Raw genomic sequence first — 16,886 nt, forward strand, 5'->3', positions numbered from 1 at the left:
GCTATATCGAGGGAGATGGATATATGTATTGGAGGGTGGGGAGAAGGTAGAGAGGTAAATGGAGAAATCCTCAAATGTGAAGTGTTCTTTTTTCCCTTTTGGATTCCCAGTGGGCTGCAGCATAAGTTGTGACTTTTATAGTGGAAATATTTGAATATTCAGGTTGTAAGCTTTGTTTTATTCTAAAGGAACCCACAATGGTAGAATGCAGTGCCCTACTGGAAGGTAAACTCAGCAAGGGCAGGACGATCTGTGTGTTACAGGCCACGGCTTGGGAGAGCTGCTGTGCAACCCTGTGCTTAATGACATTGCCTCGGTAGCTTGAAAACAGCCATGGGGTGTTTACACCATGGAAACTGATCAACGCTGCAAAGCAGTGCTTTTTCTCCTCCAGAGAGCTGGTTGTTAAGCGTTTACCGCCGCTGGACATTTACTCTCCCCATAGGCACTCAGGTGTTCAAGGACTGAATAAATTAATAAACCACCATCCAAAACAGCAGAAAGGAGAGAAGCAGCGTTCTCTAAGTTCAGGTCAACAGATACCGAGTGCTGGTGCCACAGGGTGAGAGTGGACATTTGTTCTCTGGGGTAGCCCTGCGCCTGAACTCCCATCTGGGGAACCTGCCAAGTCTTGTTTCCCGGGTCCTGGCAGTCAGGGCGCCGACATGCTCCTGTTGGGGCTGGAGTCTACAAGGGGCTTTTTCTGGGGGTGACGTGGGTCAGTATTGCCTAAAGTCAAGTGTCCAGCAGGATGTCCTAACCAGCACTGGTCCTGGGCCACGATCTATGACCGTTTCTGTGATTCCAGCCCATTTCTGTGCCTGATTCTCCAGCTTCCTGTCAATTCCATGAGCTCCCAATGTCCTTCCTCTGAATAACTTTTCTAAGTTAGCCATGTCCTTTTCTGCAGATTGTAACCAAGAGCCCCAGGTGTCAGGTCAGGTTAGATGCACAGGAGATCTACTGGGGGAAATGCAGCAAAGATAAAAAGAAGGGAGCAGAAGCAGAGAGAGCCTTTCGGAATGTGGTGTAGATCTGGCAGCTGGAGACTGTCAGTCAGCCTTGGTTCCCGCACCACCCTCTTGAGGGGCACCTTCAGGGCCACCACCAACCCCTGGTACAGGGCACAATGATGAAAAACACAGACCACTGCCCTTGCAAAGTTCACAACTTAAAGGGAGAAAGAGAGACAAATGCATCACTGCAGTAGTTCAAAGTGCTAGGGCAAACCCCATACCATGAGAGCACAGGCGGGTGTAGGGAAGGCTTCCTGGACGAGGTGCACCCCGGGAGCCCTGAGGCTTTTGAGGTTTTGCCATCTCCCTCTTCTCTCAGCTCTCCGTCCCAACCCAGCCTCTCACAAAGAGATCTGGCCACTTATTTCTTGGCTGTGTCCCTGGATCTGCAATCTACAAAGATGTTCAAGATGTAGGGAATCCAGGATACAGGTGGAGGGAGCATGGGACAAAAGGAACTAACTTTTATTGAGCACCTAGTAGCAGCTTTATAGAAGCCGGTTACTTCCCTACTCCACCGCCCTCTGCGTGAGGCTCGAGTGAGCAAGTTGAGACAAGGAGGTGACATGACTTGCCCGAGTTCACACACAATGAGAGGGAGAGCAGGTTCCTGCTCCTTCTGCCACCCCGGGCTAACCCTACCCCCAGCCCCAAGTGGAAGGGAGCCTGGTGCAGCCACAGTGAGTGACACAGGGCCAGTACAGAGGGGACTTTACAATGGAAGAGAAGGTCTTACACTTTTTCCAGGAATCTTCCTTCTAAACCACCATGTTTTTGTGCACACCATTTTTTTATGAACAAGAGTTATGTGCTGGGCACCGTGCTCACCATGTCTCTCTGAGGTGGTGGGACGTGAGGCTTAAAGGCCAGTGCTTGCCCTAACCAGTAACTGCCAGAGCCCAGTTGGTGGGTCCAAGGATGTACTGTGTGCGGGTTCTGCCTCCCCAGCCTTTGGGTCTCCTTTGCAGCTGGGGTGAGGAGTAAGAAATCATGGGCCGGGGTGTCTGAGAAGAAGGGATCATAGATCGTAGAGGGAAACCAGAAACAGATCCGGGAGGTGCCTCGGCTGCTCAACCCCATAGCAGGAGAAGCAGCTGCCTCCCACTTTACAGGGACCTTTGACCAAGCTCTGAAAATTCCTGGCTTAGGGGAGCAGGGAGTGGGGCTTTTTGAATGGAAGAAACAGATTTTCCTTTTCTAGAGAGGCTTTGGGTAATCCCACTCCCTTTTCTCTGCCAAGCTTTATCTTTGCCTAAGACTTCACAGAAGTCCCCAGGGGCCCCTGCTACACAGCTGCTGCATCTCCTCTCTTCACTGATACGTAAGAAATGGGCCAGATTTAACATGCTTATGTTTTAATAAGCATTTTGTCTGAGCATCTGTGATGGCCCAGGGAGATGAGTTGCAGGAGCTGGAGGTCTGAAGAGGGGGTGAGCTCCCCCCTGGTGACTTTTCTCTGACCCTCAGGAGGCCAGGGGAGAAATGCCCAATAGCTGGGCTGGGAAAGGGGCTGAAGACAGAAGAGGATGAGGGAAAGGAATCAACCTTGTGACCTCCCCACCTCCGAGTGCCCCAGGGCCAGTGCTATTTTTCTGGGGATAGGTGATTTCCAGTTCCAAAACAGAGATGGCAGACAAGGAGTGCCTTGGTTGAGAAAAAGAAGGACAACTAGGAAAGGAAATTAAATGTATGGCATTTATTGAGCTCCTACCTTGATCCCAACTAGTGCTTTGAACTCACATGACAGGGATGCATGCTTTACCCTCAGGGACCTCACAGCTGAGTTAGGGAGACTCAGATCCCTGCTGTGTGATGCACCATAGAACTATAGCAGACAGGGATGGAGACTGAGGGAGCAGGGGGCCACCAACTTAGCCTGGGGTGGCGTGGGGAGGGTTCTAGAGAAGATGATGTTTGGCGGATCTTGAGGGATGACTAGGAGTTTGCAAGGTTAAGAGGGGGTTTCCAGAGTGCATTCTAGGCAGTGGGAAATGGTGGCTGGGAGGTGGAAAACAGCGGATTGTGTGTGGAGAAATTCAGCTGTGGCTGAAGCATAGAATTCAGGGGTAGGAGACAAGCAGATGGCTGGACACAGGGCTGTGTTGTATGTAAGGTGGGCATGGAGGAAGGATGGCACAGAACCGGAAGACTTGGGTACAGAGGAAATGGGACTGGTGCCAGCCCCAAAAGCGAAGGGCAAGCCAAGCCTTGGCAGAGACCCAAAGGGATGGAGGCCCTGGGCATCGCAGGTCACCGGGGATGGATGTCAGCAGAGCTGGATGGGGGGGAGATGGGCGGGGAGGAAGCCAGCCAGCGGCGGGGAGAGAAAGTCCAACCTCCTCAGGCGTTTCGGGCAGCCTAGCCAACCTCCCAGACTTGTTGGGCTGGGGCGGGCACCCACGGAGTGGCCCCGCCGGCCCCGCGCGCCCGGGGCTCCGGGAGACAGGTAGGAGGCGGAGGGACAGGACCCCGGGGCGGGGGCGGCTCGCCCCTGGGCTGCTGCAGGAATTTGCCCCGCCCGGCTCCCGGGGAGAGCGGCGTGGGAGGAATTGGGGGGCCTGGGAGGAGACCCCGCCTCCCGCTCTCCGCTGAGGCGGGCGCGGCGCCGGGTCCCCGCTCCGCGTCGCGCGCCCTCGGGCGGGGGTGGAGGAGGTCGCGGGCGCGCAGGAAACCCCGGGAGCCTCGGGGGCTGGGGCCGGGCGGACAGACGCAACGCGGGCGGCCCGCGCCAACCCTCCCGCCTCCTCTGCCCTTCCCCACGTCGGACGCCGTTCTGGCGCGGGTCTCCGGAGACCGAGCGCGCCCCCTCCGCGGTGCCGCTGCGGCTGTGGGCCTGCAGCGCCCGAGCCCGGGTCCCTGCGCCGCCAACCCCGCGCCTCACGTCGCAAGCCGCCCCTCTCCGCCCCGGGGGCTGCACGGGGCCCGTTCCCGCCGCGAGGCGGGAGCGGGGGAGATCCTCGCATGGGGACCGGGAAGGGCGCGCGGGGCCCCTAGACGCCGGCCCCCGGCACGCCCCGCGCGGAGCCGCAGACCCGCTCGGCCGGAGTCCGCCGCTCCCAGTAGCAGCTATAAATAAAGTTCTTTTCTTCTGTCCTTCCTGCCGTCTTTCCTTAAGCTAGGCTCATCCCCGCCCCCTGAAGGCAGTCTCTAGAGAAGCAGCATCTTTGCCGTTAGCCCGAGAACAAGGCTCCCCGGGCACCTCGGCTTCCCCTCCCGCGCACCTCGGCTTCCCCTCCCGCGCGCGGTTCTTACACGAGGGGCCGCAGAGGCGAGGCTGGACCGCGGCGGTGCGAGCGGGAGGCAGCACGCCACCGCCCTCACCCCGCCAGCCGCGGGGACCTCCGGTTTGCAGAGAAAATGATGCCTACGTGAATCACAGTTGGTGCTAAATTAACGGAGCATGTGCATGGTTAAATGTGCCAGGTTATATTTGGCTGAACTTGGCTTAGGTATGCTCTATTTTGTTCTTCTAAACTGCAATCATTTTATGCTTAAGGAAATTAAAGAGAACAATGGTAGAATTTCAGATTTTAAAACTTAAGCATACAAGCCAGTACTTGTTTAATGTTTTGTACTGAAAGGGGCACGTTGTGTATGTCATTCTCCAGTACAGTGACATGTACACACATGCACACCTACTGCACACATGCACGAGACTGCACTCAGACACTCTGTACCTGCTGCACTCGCACACATCATATGCGTGCACACACCAAACTCCACACAGGCATTTTGTACACACACTCACACACACTACATTGCACACACGCACATACTGCACTCACTCTGCACACACACACACACACACCCCTTAGGGAACCTGCTTGTGGAGCTTCTCCAGTACAGAGAAATGCTGGCTTGGGTTTAAAGTAAGATACAATTAACATTTTTAAAGCATTTAAGCTGAGTTTTAAAAGTGCCTGCAGAGACTTTAAAAAACATTTTTATTAACGAGTTTTTAAACAAGCGCTGTAATGGCTTTTTGAAAAGAATCTCTTGCTGAATTAAAACAGTGAGTCTGATGGCTTTGATTCTGAACTCCCTGTCTTTTAACAAGGAAGTTTTTTTTTTTAATTAATAGACTTTTCACTTTTTTTTAAAGTATTTATTTATTTATTTATTTATGGGTGTGTTGGGTCTTCGTTTCTGTGCGAGGGCTTTCTCTAGTTGTGGCAAGCGGCAAGCGGGGACCACTCTTCATCGCGGTGCGCGGTCCTCTCACTATCGCGGCCTCTCCTTGCGGAGCACAGGCTCCAGACGCGCAGGCTCAGTAATTGTGGCTCACGGGCCCAGCTGCTCCGCGGCACGTGGGATCTTCCCAGACCAGGGCTCGAACCCGTGTGCCCCTGCATAGGCAGGCAGACGCTCAACCACTGCGCCACCAGGGAAGCCCAACAAAGAAGTATTTTTAATTGCCCTCTTTCCTAAGCTCTGAAACCCTGAAAGAAGTTACTCTTGAACTTTTAGAAGCCAGTTACAGACGGGCCTTCCCTCCCTCACCGTGTGAGTGGCACGGCCGCTCCGCTGCGCCCCACGGCATCCCCTCCAGTCCCTCTGCGGGTGTCCGGGTCACCTGTGGGCAGCCGGGAGGGAGGGACAGGCCGCCCCCGCCGCGCCGGCCCAGGAGACCGCGGGGAGCACGGGACTCGGGGTGGGTGGGGCGGCGCCTTGTCCCGCCCCACGCGCTCCAACCCCGGCCTCTCCCGCAGGCCAGGCCGAGATGCGGCTGCTGCTGCTCGTGCCTCTGCTGCTGGCCCCGGCACCCGGGTCCTCGGTGAGTTCGACCCTTCCTCTCCACCACGCCCCGCCCCGGGAGGACCCTGCTGGGGAGGCGGGGGCGAGGGCTTGGCCGCGGGCTGGAGCCCCCGACGGCTGGAGCACCCCCGGCAGTGGCGCCATCCCCAGGAGAGGGCCAATGTCGGCGACGGGGACGGTGGGGTGGGAGGAGGCGAACCCTCGGCCCGAGCTCCTTCAGAGGGGTGGGACCTTGAAACTTCCCGCCTGGCTTTGGGGCACAGTTTGCAGAAATGGCAACGTCCCAGCGCCCTCCCCCTTCAGAACGTGCTGGGGGGCACTGCTAATGTTGGGAACGTCCTGTCCGGGTGGTATATCACGGTGGAAGGAAGAGGAGATCAGTGCTGGCACCAGCCAAGATTCAGGGCTAGGTGGCCCATCCCACCAGATGTCTGCCACCTGCCTGGGACCAAACTCAGCTGCTCCTCAATGGGGCTGTTTGGGCCTAGAGGTTTGGGGTGCCAGCCATTCCCCACTGCCTTTGGGGTTAGCATCTAGAGCAGGGCTGACCGTTAGAACCTTCTGAGATGATGGAAATGTTCCGCATCTGTGCTGTTCAATAAGATAACCACTCAGTTCATGTGGTTACTGAGCACATGAAATGTGGCTAATGCAACTGAGGAACTGAATCTTATTTGATTTTGATTAATGTGAATTTAAATAGACTCACGTGGTTAGTGGCTACCGCATTAGCACAAATTTAGAAAGTGGACACAGGAAGCCAACTGGTGATCACAGTAGCGGTTTCATTAACAGGGGCCCGAAGGACAGGGCTCCCTGGAGAACATATCTGGGTTCTATGGAGGTACAGAGAATCTTCTAGACCACAGGACCCATCTTTGGGGAGGGGACTGTCTGAAGAGCAGGGCTTGGTCCTGGAGGCTGCTCCTGCCAAGTTTCTCCTGCGTTGACAGGATGGAGGGCACAGCTTCCGTCCTGTCCCTGGAGAGCGCTCCGCAGGGGGAGACCCACAGCCCTACCCAGCCCTCTGAGGCCAGCAGGAGGACCCCTGAGAAAGGACCCAAACTGTTTGCTGCCTTAGGGAGGGCAGGGGGAATGATGCCTCAGTGGAAATGTGAGTGGAGGGTGAGAAGGACTCCTCCGACCAGGGCCGAGAGGGGCAGGCAGGGATGGACGTCAGCAGTGGGCAGCGGGCACTGCTCCAGAGCCCCGCGGATTTAGCATGGGCCACAGTCAGAGCAGAGAGTGGGCTAGAGCCCCCTTCCTCATGTCCTCTCCACCACCTTCTGGCTTCCCCGGGTCACCTTTGCCTCCCCATGGTCCTTGTTCCCTAAGTGCCACACTCTGAGGTCCTCGGCACAGGCTTTATCCTAGTGCCTGGCTGCATGAAGCTCAGAGCTCGGGGTTGGGGGGGCATGGTGACAGTGTCAGGACACCAGGATGAAACTCAGAGCCACCTCCTAACAGCTGTGGCCCTAAGCAAATCAACAGGTCTTAGATTCCTTTAATGGGGGGGGCGGGGGGGTAATAACACCCACCCACAGGTTGCATGCAGGTGAAGTGAGTCAAGGTATCCATAGCAACCTGGGTCCTCTTAGGTGCTCTCTCCCTTAGAGACACCTGGATAGCTGGGGCTGAAAACTCTCCATACCCCCTGCACTGTCTGGGGGAGGGTGTAGCTCAGGCTGGTTTTAGCTGGGCACAGCCCCCTGCCCCATGGCCCAGGCCGGTTCTAGCTGAGGCCAGGACTCCCCACCGGACCCCCAGAACTTCATGGGATCATTCTCAGTGCTGAGAGGGGTCAGCCTGAGCAGAGTGAGTAGCTGATTAAGGAGGGATAAAGCACTACGCCCCTTGCCGCCCCCAACCCCAGGCTGGTCAGGGGAGGACTCCCAGTCTCCTCGCCTCTGCCTCTGTTCCCACTCCCACCCTCACCCATGCACGTCGGGCAGCTGATCCCCTGGGAACAGTGCAGCAGGAAAGGGGGCTCCTGAGTTGTCCAGGTGGGGGTTGGAGGAGCTGGTGGGGTGCTGAGAGTGGCAGGAGGCAGGTGAGGACAGGCCCAGGGTGAGGGTGGACTGGAGCGGCTCATTCTGGCTTCACACCATCATGCGGCTCATGGTTTGGGTAATTATAGAGAAACAAGATGTGCCTGTGCTACTGCTGGCTCGCTGCTTTCTTTTTGTCAGAGAAACTAAAGTACAGGACAGGGCCTGGCTCTAGGATGCCTGCTTCACAGGTGCTGGGCTCGGGGGCAAGGGGATGTTTGTAAGGCTTGGTACTTAAGGGGTCCTGTATTCAGGTGAGCCCTCCCCCACCCCATCCTGATGGCACAAGGTGGCTGGGTGGCAGGGGTGCCCCTTGTTGCCTTGCCCACGCCGGTAAGCCCAGCCCAGTCGCAGGGAAGGGTAGATTGGGGAGGCTCAGTCTCGTGCTTCAGGAGTGAGACTGACATCCAAACAGGACTTGGTCAGAGGTAATTAGTAGCCAGGCCGAGGCGGCAGGATGAGAAAGCAGCAGTTCTTGTGGGCCGCTTCCAGAATTCTTATATTGTAGTGATGAGTCTGGAGGGGAGGTGCTTGTGGTCCCTGGAAAGTCACCCTCCAACCCCGACACTCAGTATCTTCCCCTTTAAAATGGGAACGGATCCAAGTAAATTTCAGTTTAAATTTCGTAGAACACTTTTATATTCTGGTTCGCTGGTTTTTGGAAGCTTGGCGATTTTGGCCCAGTTAGAACTGAAGGGTAAATGATTTGAGGAGTGAAAGCTCAGACCTTTGGTCTGGCTGGCCCTTCCTTCTTGGTTTTGTACGTGGTTCATTGCGTGTGTGAGCTGTTCTGATTCAGGGTTCTGGTTTTATTATAAAACAAGGAAAACCTGATGTGTGGCACCAAGGCGCTAGAACAGCACTGTGAGTAATCTGCGCGTGCGCAAACCTCCATCCTCACCTGAGATCCAGTGACGCGGCGGGTGGCTCGCGACGGGAGGAAGAGTTTGCTTTTCCACGTTAGGACTTGAATTCTTCCTCTGGAAAATGGCAGGGATTTTTTTCCCCTAGAGATTCTTATGTCATGATGCCCTAAAATAAAGTCCCCTTCCAGCAAACAGGACATATTTCCAGTCCACCTTTTGCCTCCTAGCAAGAAATCAAGTCCAACACCTCTCCAGCTCCTTAGGCCTCGGCTAGTGTCGGTGTTGGTTCTCCAGGTGAGGTCGGTGGGAACCTGGTGTAAGAGCAGAGGCCTGGAGTGAAGACAACCTGCTATTGTGTCCACCTGTTCCTACGTGGCTCCCTCTCTCTCTGCGTCTCTCTTCTCCATGCACTGGGGTCCGTCAGGTTGTTCTGAGGCGTGAATGAGAGAATATGTGTGTAGCATGTGGGCTTCTGATGCCAGCTGCAGGGTGTCAGATCTTTCGGGTGGGAAACTATCTATTAGGATTATTTTCCTGTTACAGAGTCCCAAATAACAGTCCTTCCACAAGAAAGACTTGATCCCTCTTTCAAATAAACACCCAGAGGTCAGAAGTCTAGGGATGTTCTGTCTCACCACATCCTCCAGGCTCCAGGATTCTTCTATCTTTGCTTCACTATGTGAAGCCTCTATTCCCAAATTACCTTATAGTTTAGAAGTCTGCTCCAACTCCAGCCATCACATCTGATTTCCAAACAGCAGGAAGGAATACAGGAGGAAGAAGAAAAAGGACAATTGCACATGCAAGCTATCTCTTAGGGACACCTTATTTTATTGCGTTTGCAGATATTGCATTTTTTACAGATTGAAGGTTTGTGGCAGCCCTGTGTTGAGCAAGTCTATTGGTGCCATTTTTCCAACAGCATTTGCTCACTTCGTGTCTCTGTGTCACATTTTGGTAATTGTCACCATATTTCAAATTTTTCATCATTATCATATTTATAAGTTATCTATGATCAGTGATCTTTGATGTTACTATTGCAAAAAGATTACGACTTTCTGAAAGTTCAGATGATGGTTAGCATTTTTTAGCAATAAAGTACTTTTTAAAAATATTTTATTTTTTGGCTGTGTTGGGTCTTCGTTGCTGCACATGGGCTTTCTCTAGATGCGGCGAGCGGGGCTACTCTTCATGGCGGTGTGCGGGCTTCTCGTTGCGGTGGCTTCTCTTGCTGCGGAGCACAGGCTCTAGGCACATGGGCTTCATTAGTTGTGGCACGGGCTCAGTAGTTGTGGCTCACGGGCTCTAGAGCGCAGGCTCAGTAGTTGTGGTGCACGGGCTTAGTTGCTCCGCGGCACATGGGATCTTCCTGGACCAGGAATCGAACCCGTGTCCCCTGCACTGGCAGGCGGATTCTTAACCACTACACCACCAGGGAAGTCCCAAGTACTTTAAATTGAGGTACATACATCTGTTTCTGTTTTTCTTTTTTAGACATAATGCTTAATAGATTACAGTAGAATGCAAACAACTTTTATAGGCACTGGGAAATCCCCATATCTGTGTGATTTGCTTTTTCACGATATTTGCTCTATTCCGGTGTTCTGGAACCAAACGTACAATATCTCTGAGGTATGCCTGTACTGGAGGCTGCTACCCAACACTTTTATGTACACCTCACTGACAAGAATTTAGTGATATAGCTGTGGTTAGCTGCAGGAAGTCTGGGAAATGAATTTGGGGGTGGGGGCAGCCAGGTATCCAGCTAAGAGTCAAGGGTTCTCTTAATAGGAGAAGGGGAGGATGGATATTGGGGGACTCCTGGGAGTCCCTGCCACAGATCGGCAGGAAGAAACCACAGCCCCCACTCCAACACACACACACACACACACACACACACACACACACACACACACACACACACACACACACACACACACACACACACACACACACACACACACACACACACACACACACACACACACACACACACACACACACACACACACACACACACACTTAGATTAAGTTCTTATTCTGATAGGCCAGAGCTACAAAAACATGGCGCTGCCCGTGGGCAACATTCCCCGCACAGGTGGAGCCCTACCTGCCTGATGACACGCTGTTCTTCCTGCCCTTTTGTATCTCCCTCCTGGAAGGGCATGCTCCGCTGATCCGTGGGCTTCCATTCAAGGGAATGTTCGCAGACATCTTGGTTCTCAAACCAGGCTCTTCCCAGCCAGGGGATATCATGGTCAGGGGAGAGATCTCTGCCCCCAGCTTGGCGGCTTGCCCACTGTACTTGGCAAATAGGGGCGGCTGGTGGAGGTGGCGTTGACAGATGAGAAGGCTGGGCTGGCTCCCAGCTCCTTATGGTGACAGCTGGCCAATTCCACAAATGAATATGTTCGGGTGCCTGGCGGTGCTGCAGTGCTGAAGCCTTGGCTCTAGGAGACAAGATCTCTTTGCAGGTTCTTTGCAGGGGAGGGGGTGTTTTGAGGCAGGGGGCCTCGGGGGAGCCCTGAGCACCCTGTGGGGCTCCGAGTGCTGAGTTCCGCTCCTGAGTGTCTCCTCTTGCAGGCTCCCAGGGTGAGGCGGCAGAGTGACACCTGGAGCTCCTGGGGCAACTGGAGCCCTTGCAGCCGGACCTGTGGAGGGGGCGTCAGCTTCCGGGAGCGCCCCTGCTACTCCCAGAGGTAGGAAGGTGGGAATGGGCCAGCTTGTAAAAAGAGGGCAGGCGTGAGGGAGCAGCTGGGTCCTGGGCTAGGTGTCCCGGGCCAGTGCCAGGCCACAGGGGCAGGACCTACGACGCAATGGATTTGTTCTGGGAGCAGGTTTAGTGGAGAATTTGAAATTGGGTCATTTCCACGTACTTACACTCTGACTGCAACAACAACCTTATTTCATGGGGCTGGAGCCATTCCTGCTTCATCCACCCCGAGTCTCTAGCTCCTCATGCAGTGCTGGCAGGCGCAGTGAATTCTTGTTGAATTAATGAATAATCTTCAACAGTTTAACCTGTGTGGTTTCTCTACTGTCAGCCTCTTTGTCAAGTATAGATGTTTTTCACTCTAAGTCACTTATTAAGCACCTGCTCTGTGCTCTGAACTCTGATAGGTACTATAGGGTGCAAAAGAAGGGGTGATGACACCCTGCCTGTCAGTGGGTTTAACTGTTCCTGAAAACTTTGCGTGAAGAGGGAGAGAGATAAGATATTATTCTAAGTGACTTATCCTCATTTACTCCTTAAATGGCAGAATAACCTTACCAACTGGGTATGTATTACATCTTATTGTGTCTCCAAGGGCAGAATTTGAGGCTTCTTTGGGAATTTGCTTTAAAAGGCAGAGTGGCCCCAAGTTAGACAAACTCCGGGGTAATTAGACTTCTGGGTCTGGCTTCTCCCAGGTATAAACAGAGGGCTGATTAAACCTACCTAAAGGGATTTATGTGTGTGGCCACCCGGCTCCTCTCCTTGCCACCCCTCGGGCCCAGTGGTGCCCACCAGGTGGCGCCACCAAAGCTGGGGGGCCTGCGGGGGAGCCCCAGGAGGGGGCGGGGTGTTGGGTCATGGGGGTTCGGGTCTTCCCAGCGCTCTCGCCCTGCAGGAGAGATGGGGGCTCCGGCTGCGTGGGCCCCTCCCGGAGCCACCGCTCTTGCCGCCCCGAGGTAAGGTAAAGCCCCCGGGGGTGGGGGACAGCTTCCCGGACGCCCTGCTCGGCTGACATCCTAGCCCTGGGGGGCCCTCCTGTCGGTGCACAGCAACCCCTTCCTCACCCAGCCTGAAATGATAGCTTCGCCCGGGCAGCCCAAGGCCCCTAGAGCGGGCGCACGGGAGCCCTGGGGGCCCGACTCCGCCTCCCCGAAGCTACAACGGGGGTTTGGGGGGGACAGGACCCCACCTCCCCGGGGCTAACCGGGCGGCAGACCCCAGTGGTGGACCTACGAGCCCCTTCCCTTGTCCCCTCCGCCCCGCAGAGCTGCCCCGACGGCGCCCGCGACTTCAGGGCGGAGCAGTGCGCCGAGTTCGACGGCCAGGAGTTCCAGGGGCGGCGGTACAAGTGGCTGCCCTACTATGGCGGTAAGTGCGCGAGTCCCTCCGACTGCCGCCCCCGCCTGCGTTGCCCTACGCTGGCTCGGTCCCATCTTTGGGGGATCTCTTCGCTACGCTGACTTCGCATTTCGCAGTTCTCATTACCATATTATAGACACGTTGTCAAATACATTTAAAGAAAAACCTCCAGTACCCCCAGCAGGGCACAACAGTGGTGGTCGTTTTGAGGTTTTTCCATCCTTTTCCCCTCCGTAGGTACGTTTTCAAACAAAGCCTTGGCCAAGCCTCTGCCGTTTTGAGCCTTCTTTTGTTTGGCCTGCTCCGGAAGCATTCCTCACGTGGCAGGAGGCATGGTGGGGGGCCGGGCGGGGGTGGGGTGCGAGGTGGGGAGTGGAGTTGGTGCCCGAGTTTGGGCAAACTGCAGGCTGGGCTGCAGGGGGCTTGGTGTGGCAAGGGCTCATTTACTCAGAGTCTCTGGGGCCGGAGCCCGGCTCTGGGTAACTTTGAGGAAGGTGTGGGGTCATTAATTTTTAGAGCAATACAGTTCAAGAAAACAAACAAACAAAAAAAACACTAACATGCGTGTACTTAAAGCATTTTAGATGAGTCAGAACATACCTTAGGATAATCCTTCTGAGTAGTAGTTTTCACTGCTCACTGTGGATGACTCCTGGAAACTCTGTGGCACTCTGGATTCCAAATCAGTAAACATATCCTGTGTGTGCTCTGGGGTGGGGAAGGGGTCTTGGCTAGAGGGGGCGGCCCCAGTGGGGTAGTTTGCCTTCATTGCTCCTCCTGGATCCTAAGGTGAGGGTATGTTGAAAATAACTTAAATATATGTTATAGAAAAATTAGAACACAGAGGAAAGTTTAAAAAGGGTTGTCGAGGGATGCCTTCTTTGTGGTGGAGGTGATTACAATCCTATTTGCACTTCTGGGCTGTTTAAACAATGTGTATATAATATTTAGATAAATATAAAAATTGAAACAAGAAAAAAACCTTAACCCTATCTCTTTCATAGGATCCCGGCTAGCATTTCATGCTAGCCCTTTTCACATTATTCTCTCTCTGTTTACATATTTGTAGTTATTACATAGTATCGCTTTGCACTCTGTTATAAGCATCTTCCCACATTATTGTCTAGTCTTCATAATCATAGTTTTTTTTTTTATATAATCATAGTTTTTAATAGCATAGTCAACATGCGTAATATTCTAGTGATAGATAATAGAGTAGCTGATTGTTAAAACTTGGACTATTATAAATAATAAGGCTGAGATAGACCTCTTCAAACGTCTAGCTTTTTCCTTATTCTGGGATTTTTCTTCGACTTGATTCCCAGGGAGTCCCAGAGATGCAGCAGTTTCGGGGAGAGCATCCCTTCTCCCTGGGTTGGGGGTGGGATTCTGAGCCACTGGGAGTATGGCGCTGTAGGCCCCTCCCAGTCGTGGGCGCGCGTGCTTCTGGCCGCTGCCCACACTTCGCTGTTGCTAGGACAGGCCTTGAACCTCGCTCAGCCTCTCAGCTTTCCCCTCTTGGTCGCCGCAGCCCCAAACAAATGTGAACTGAACTGCATTCCCAAGGGGGAGAGCTTCTACTACAAGCACAGGGAGGCCGTCATAGACGGGACACCCTGCGAGCCTGGCAAACGGGACATCTGCGTGGATGGCAGCTGCCGGGTGAGTTATGCCCCCACCCCCACCAGATGGCTTGGGGCCTGTTGCAGACGTCGCCCAGCCCCGCATCAGCAGGCCAGGGGCTCTCATGACTTTGACGTCTTCTCAAGACTAGCTTCTAAGGTGCCTTGCATCGCAGATGCCCTGTGACCCTCTTACCTTTGCCCTTTGATAACTCTAGCCCCACAGTAAGAGGAACCCTCTGGGTGGCACTGTGGATGCTGAGGCTACCACCTCTTCCGGGTAATTTTGTTTCCACGCTGCTCTTCACAGCTGCTCACAATTATACTAAATGAACCTCTCTTCCATTATTCTTAATTCTTTCCATTCCCCTCTCCCACCCTGGATTTCCTCCTATTTTCTGATACTTGAAGATAATGTCCCTACAGCCTTCTCTCCTGTATCCTCAAATCTTCCAGACATAAATATTTTAATACATTCGCCAGTGTATTTCTTTTTTTTTTTTTAATTTACTTATTTTATTTATTTGTTTTTGGCTGTGTTGGGTCTTTGTTGCTGCGCGCAGGCTTTCTCTAGTTGCGGCAAGCGGGGGCTACTCTTCGTTGAGGTGCACAGGCTTCTCATTGCGGTGGCTTCTCTTGTGGAGCACGGGATCTAGGCGCACGGGCTTCAGTAGTTGTGGCATGCGAGCTCAGTAGTTGTGGCTCACGGGCAAGTAATAGAAACCCAACTAAAACTGACTTAAGAAATCTTAAAAATGCCATTGAGGGAAGGGCTGGCTGGCTGCAGGTGCTTGAATGATGATGCTGGAAACATCTCTCTCCTTGTCTCTTGGGTCAGCTTAGGGGCAGACAGGTTCTTCTGATGAGGTGTGAAGCTGGCCCAGCAGCCCAGGCTTCAGTTGTCCCAGCCTGGCAACCCCCTGGGACAGGGCGCCTTATTCCCAGGAGTTCCAGCAACCTGGGGTTGCCTTTGGCTTGTCCTGGCCTGGGGCTCCCCCTGTGAGCTTTGAGCAAGGCATACAACCCGCTGATTGGCCCGAAGCCACTGTTGGGGAACTGTATGCAAACTCTGTGGGAGAGAGGTGGCTCCCACAAAGGAAGGAAAATGAGGTGCTATTGTCAGAGAAGGGGACACGGGTGCCGAGTAGGCAGAAGAGGTGGATTGTCAGCCACAGGCCAGAATCAAGGTTTACTCGGCCCCCATGGCTAGTGAATGGTTACTGCGCCTCCTGGACCTGGCTACGCGGCCAGGGTTCAAGTCCTGGTGTGACCGTGACTCACTCTGGTCTCTCCCATCTCCCCTCGTCTCTGCCTGGCAGGTTGTCGGCTGTGACCACAACCTGGACTCGTGGAAGCAGGAGGACAAGTGTTTGCAGTGCGGGGGTGACGGCACGACCTGCTACCCCGTCGCAGGCGTCTTTGATGCCAATGACCTCAGCAGAGGTGGGGCTCCTCCCGGGGTCCACAGACAGTTGAGACAAGGGTCTGTTACCTGCTCCTTCCTGGCCTGTCTCCCTCACTGGCTGAGTTGCTCTCATGGCACTGAGAGGGTCTGATTTGGCACTCAGGTCATGAAAGGCCTGAGGTCACGCCTCAGGGTGGAGGCCAAACCCTTGTCCAGGAGCCTGTGGGCTCACACTAGGATCTCTGCCCCCTTATCCAGTGGCTACCTGGATGCCTCCTCATCCCTTCCCCCATCGTCCCCATCTGCCCCCTCCCCTCCCGGTCAGTATGGGCGCTGGAGCCTGCCCGCCCCTCTGGGCTTTGCAGGGCTGCCTGCTCCTTCAGGAACACTCTTTCCCAAGCACCCGGCCCTGCCTGTGTGCTACTTGCCCTGCCCTGACCCCACCTGTGCTGCGGGCACCTAGCCTCCTCAGGGCCAACTCCTCCCTGTGGCTGAGTGGTCCCGGGGTATCTCTGTCCCCTCAGGCTACAACCAGATCCTCATAGTTCCCGTGGGGGCCACCAGCATCCGCATTGAGGAGGCGGCCGCCAGCAGGAATTTCCTGGGTGAGGACAGTTTTGGGTCTGGGGCAGGGGGGCGGGTCCTGCCAGGGCAGCTGACTAGGGTGCTCGCCCTGCCCAGCGGTGAAGAGCATCCGTGGTGATTACTACCTCAACGGGCACTGGACCATCGAGGGCGCCCGGGCCCTACCTGTGGCCAGCACCGTCCTGCACTATGAGCGGGGAGCTGAGGGGGACCTGGCGCCCGAGCGGCTCCACGCCCGCGGCCCCACCTCGGAGCCCCTGATCGTCGAGGTGAACGGGGCTGACGGGAGACGGGGGCGGCCGGCAGGAGGGCTGCGGGCTGGGCGGGCGCGGCCCCCTGGCATCAGGCCTCAGTGGGGACCCTCCTGCACAGCTCATCAGCCAGGAGCCCAACCCTGGCGTGCACTTCGAGTACCACCTGCCCCTGAGCACCCCCCGGCCCAGCTTCAGCTGGAGCCACGGCTCGTGGGGCGACTGCAGCGCCACGTGTGGTGGAGGTGAGGGCAGGGCCCTGG

General features: G+C 54.9%; 1 protein-coding gene across 2 annotated transcripts in view; it reads left to right on the forward strand.

Annotated features, from left to right (window-relative positions):
• The first annotated feature begins 3,403 nt into the window (after nt 1-3,403).
• The window catches only part of PAPLN (papilin, proteoglycan like sulfated glycoprotein), a 35,289-nt gene continuing 21,806 nt past the window's right edge, over nt 3,404-16,886 (forward strand). Inside the window, exons 1-10 of one of the 2 annotated variants that reach the window (XM_036843694.1) lie at nt 3,404-3,462; nt 5,726-5,790; nt 11,269-11,384; nt 12,297-12,357; nt 12,667-12,769; nt 14,292-14,422; nt 15,702-15,825; nt 16,312-16,392; nt 16,469-16,641; nt 16,745-16,868. In XM_036843694.1, coding sequence (XP_036699589.1) covers nt 5,737-5,790; nt 11,269-11,384; nt 12,297-12,357; nt 12,667-12,769; nt 14,292-14,422; nt 15,702-15,825; nt 16,312-16,392; nt 16,469-16,641; nt 16,745-16,868 — 967 coding nt within the window. In that variant the 5' untranslated portion in view covers nt 3,404-3,462; nt 5,726-5,736. Of the gene's footprint in view, nt 3,463-4,135; nt 4,466-5,725; nt 5,791-11,268; nt 11,385-12,296; nt 12,358-12,666; nt 12,770-14,291; nt 14,423-15,701; nt 15,826-16,311; nt 16,393-16,468; nt 16,642-16,744; nt 16,869-16,886 lie in introns of those variants that run through there. The other variant, XM_036843693.1, reaches the window with a different exon arrangement.

The sequence above is a fragment of the Balaenoptera musculus genome, chromosome 2 (genome assembly GCF_009873245.2).
Source record: "Balaenoptera musculus isolate JJ_BM4_2016_0621 chromosome 2, mBalMus1.pri.v3, whole genome shotgun sequence".
In the NCBI taxonomy this organism is placed as follows: Eukaryota; Metazoa; Chordata; class Mammalia; order Artiodactyla; family Balaenopteridae; genus Balaenoptera; species Balaenoptera musculus.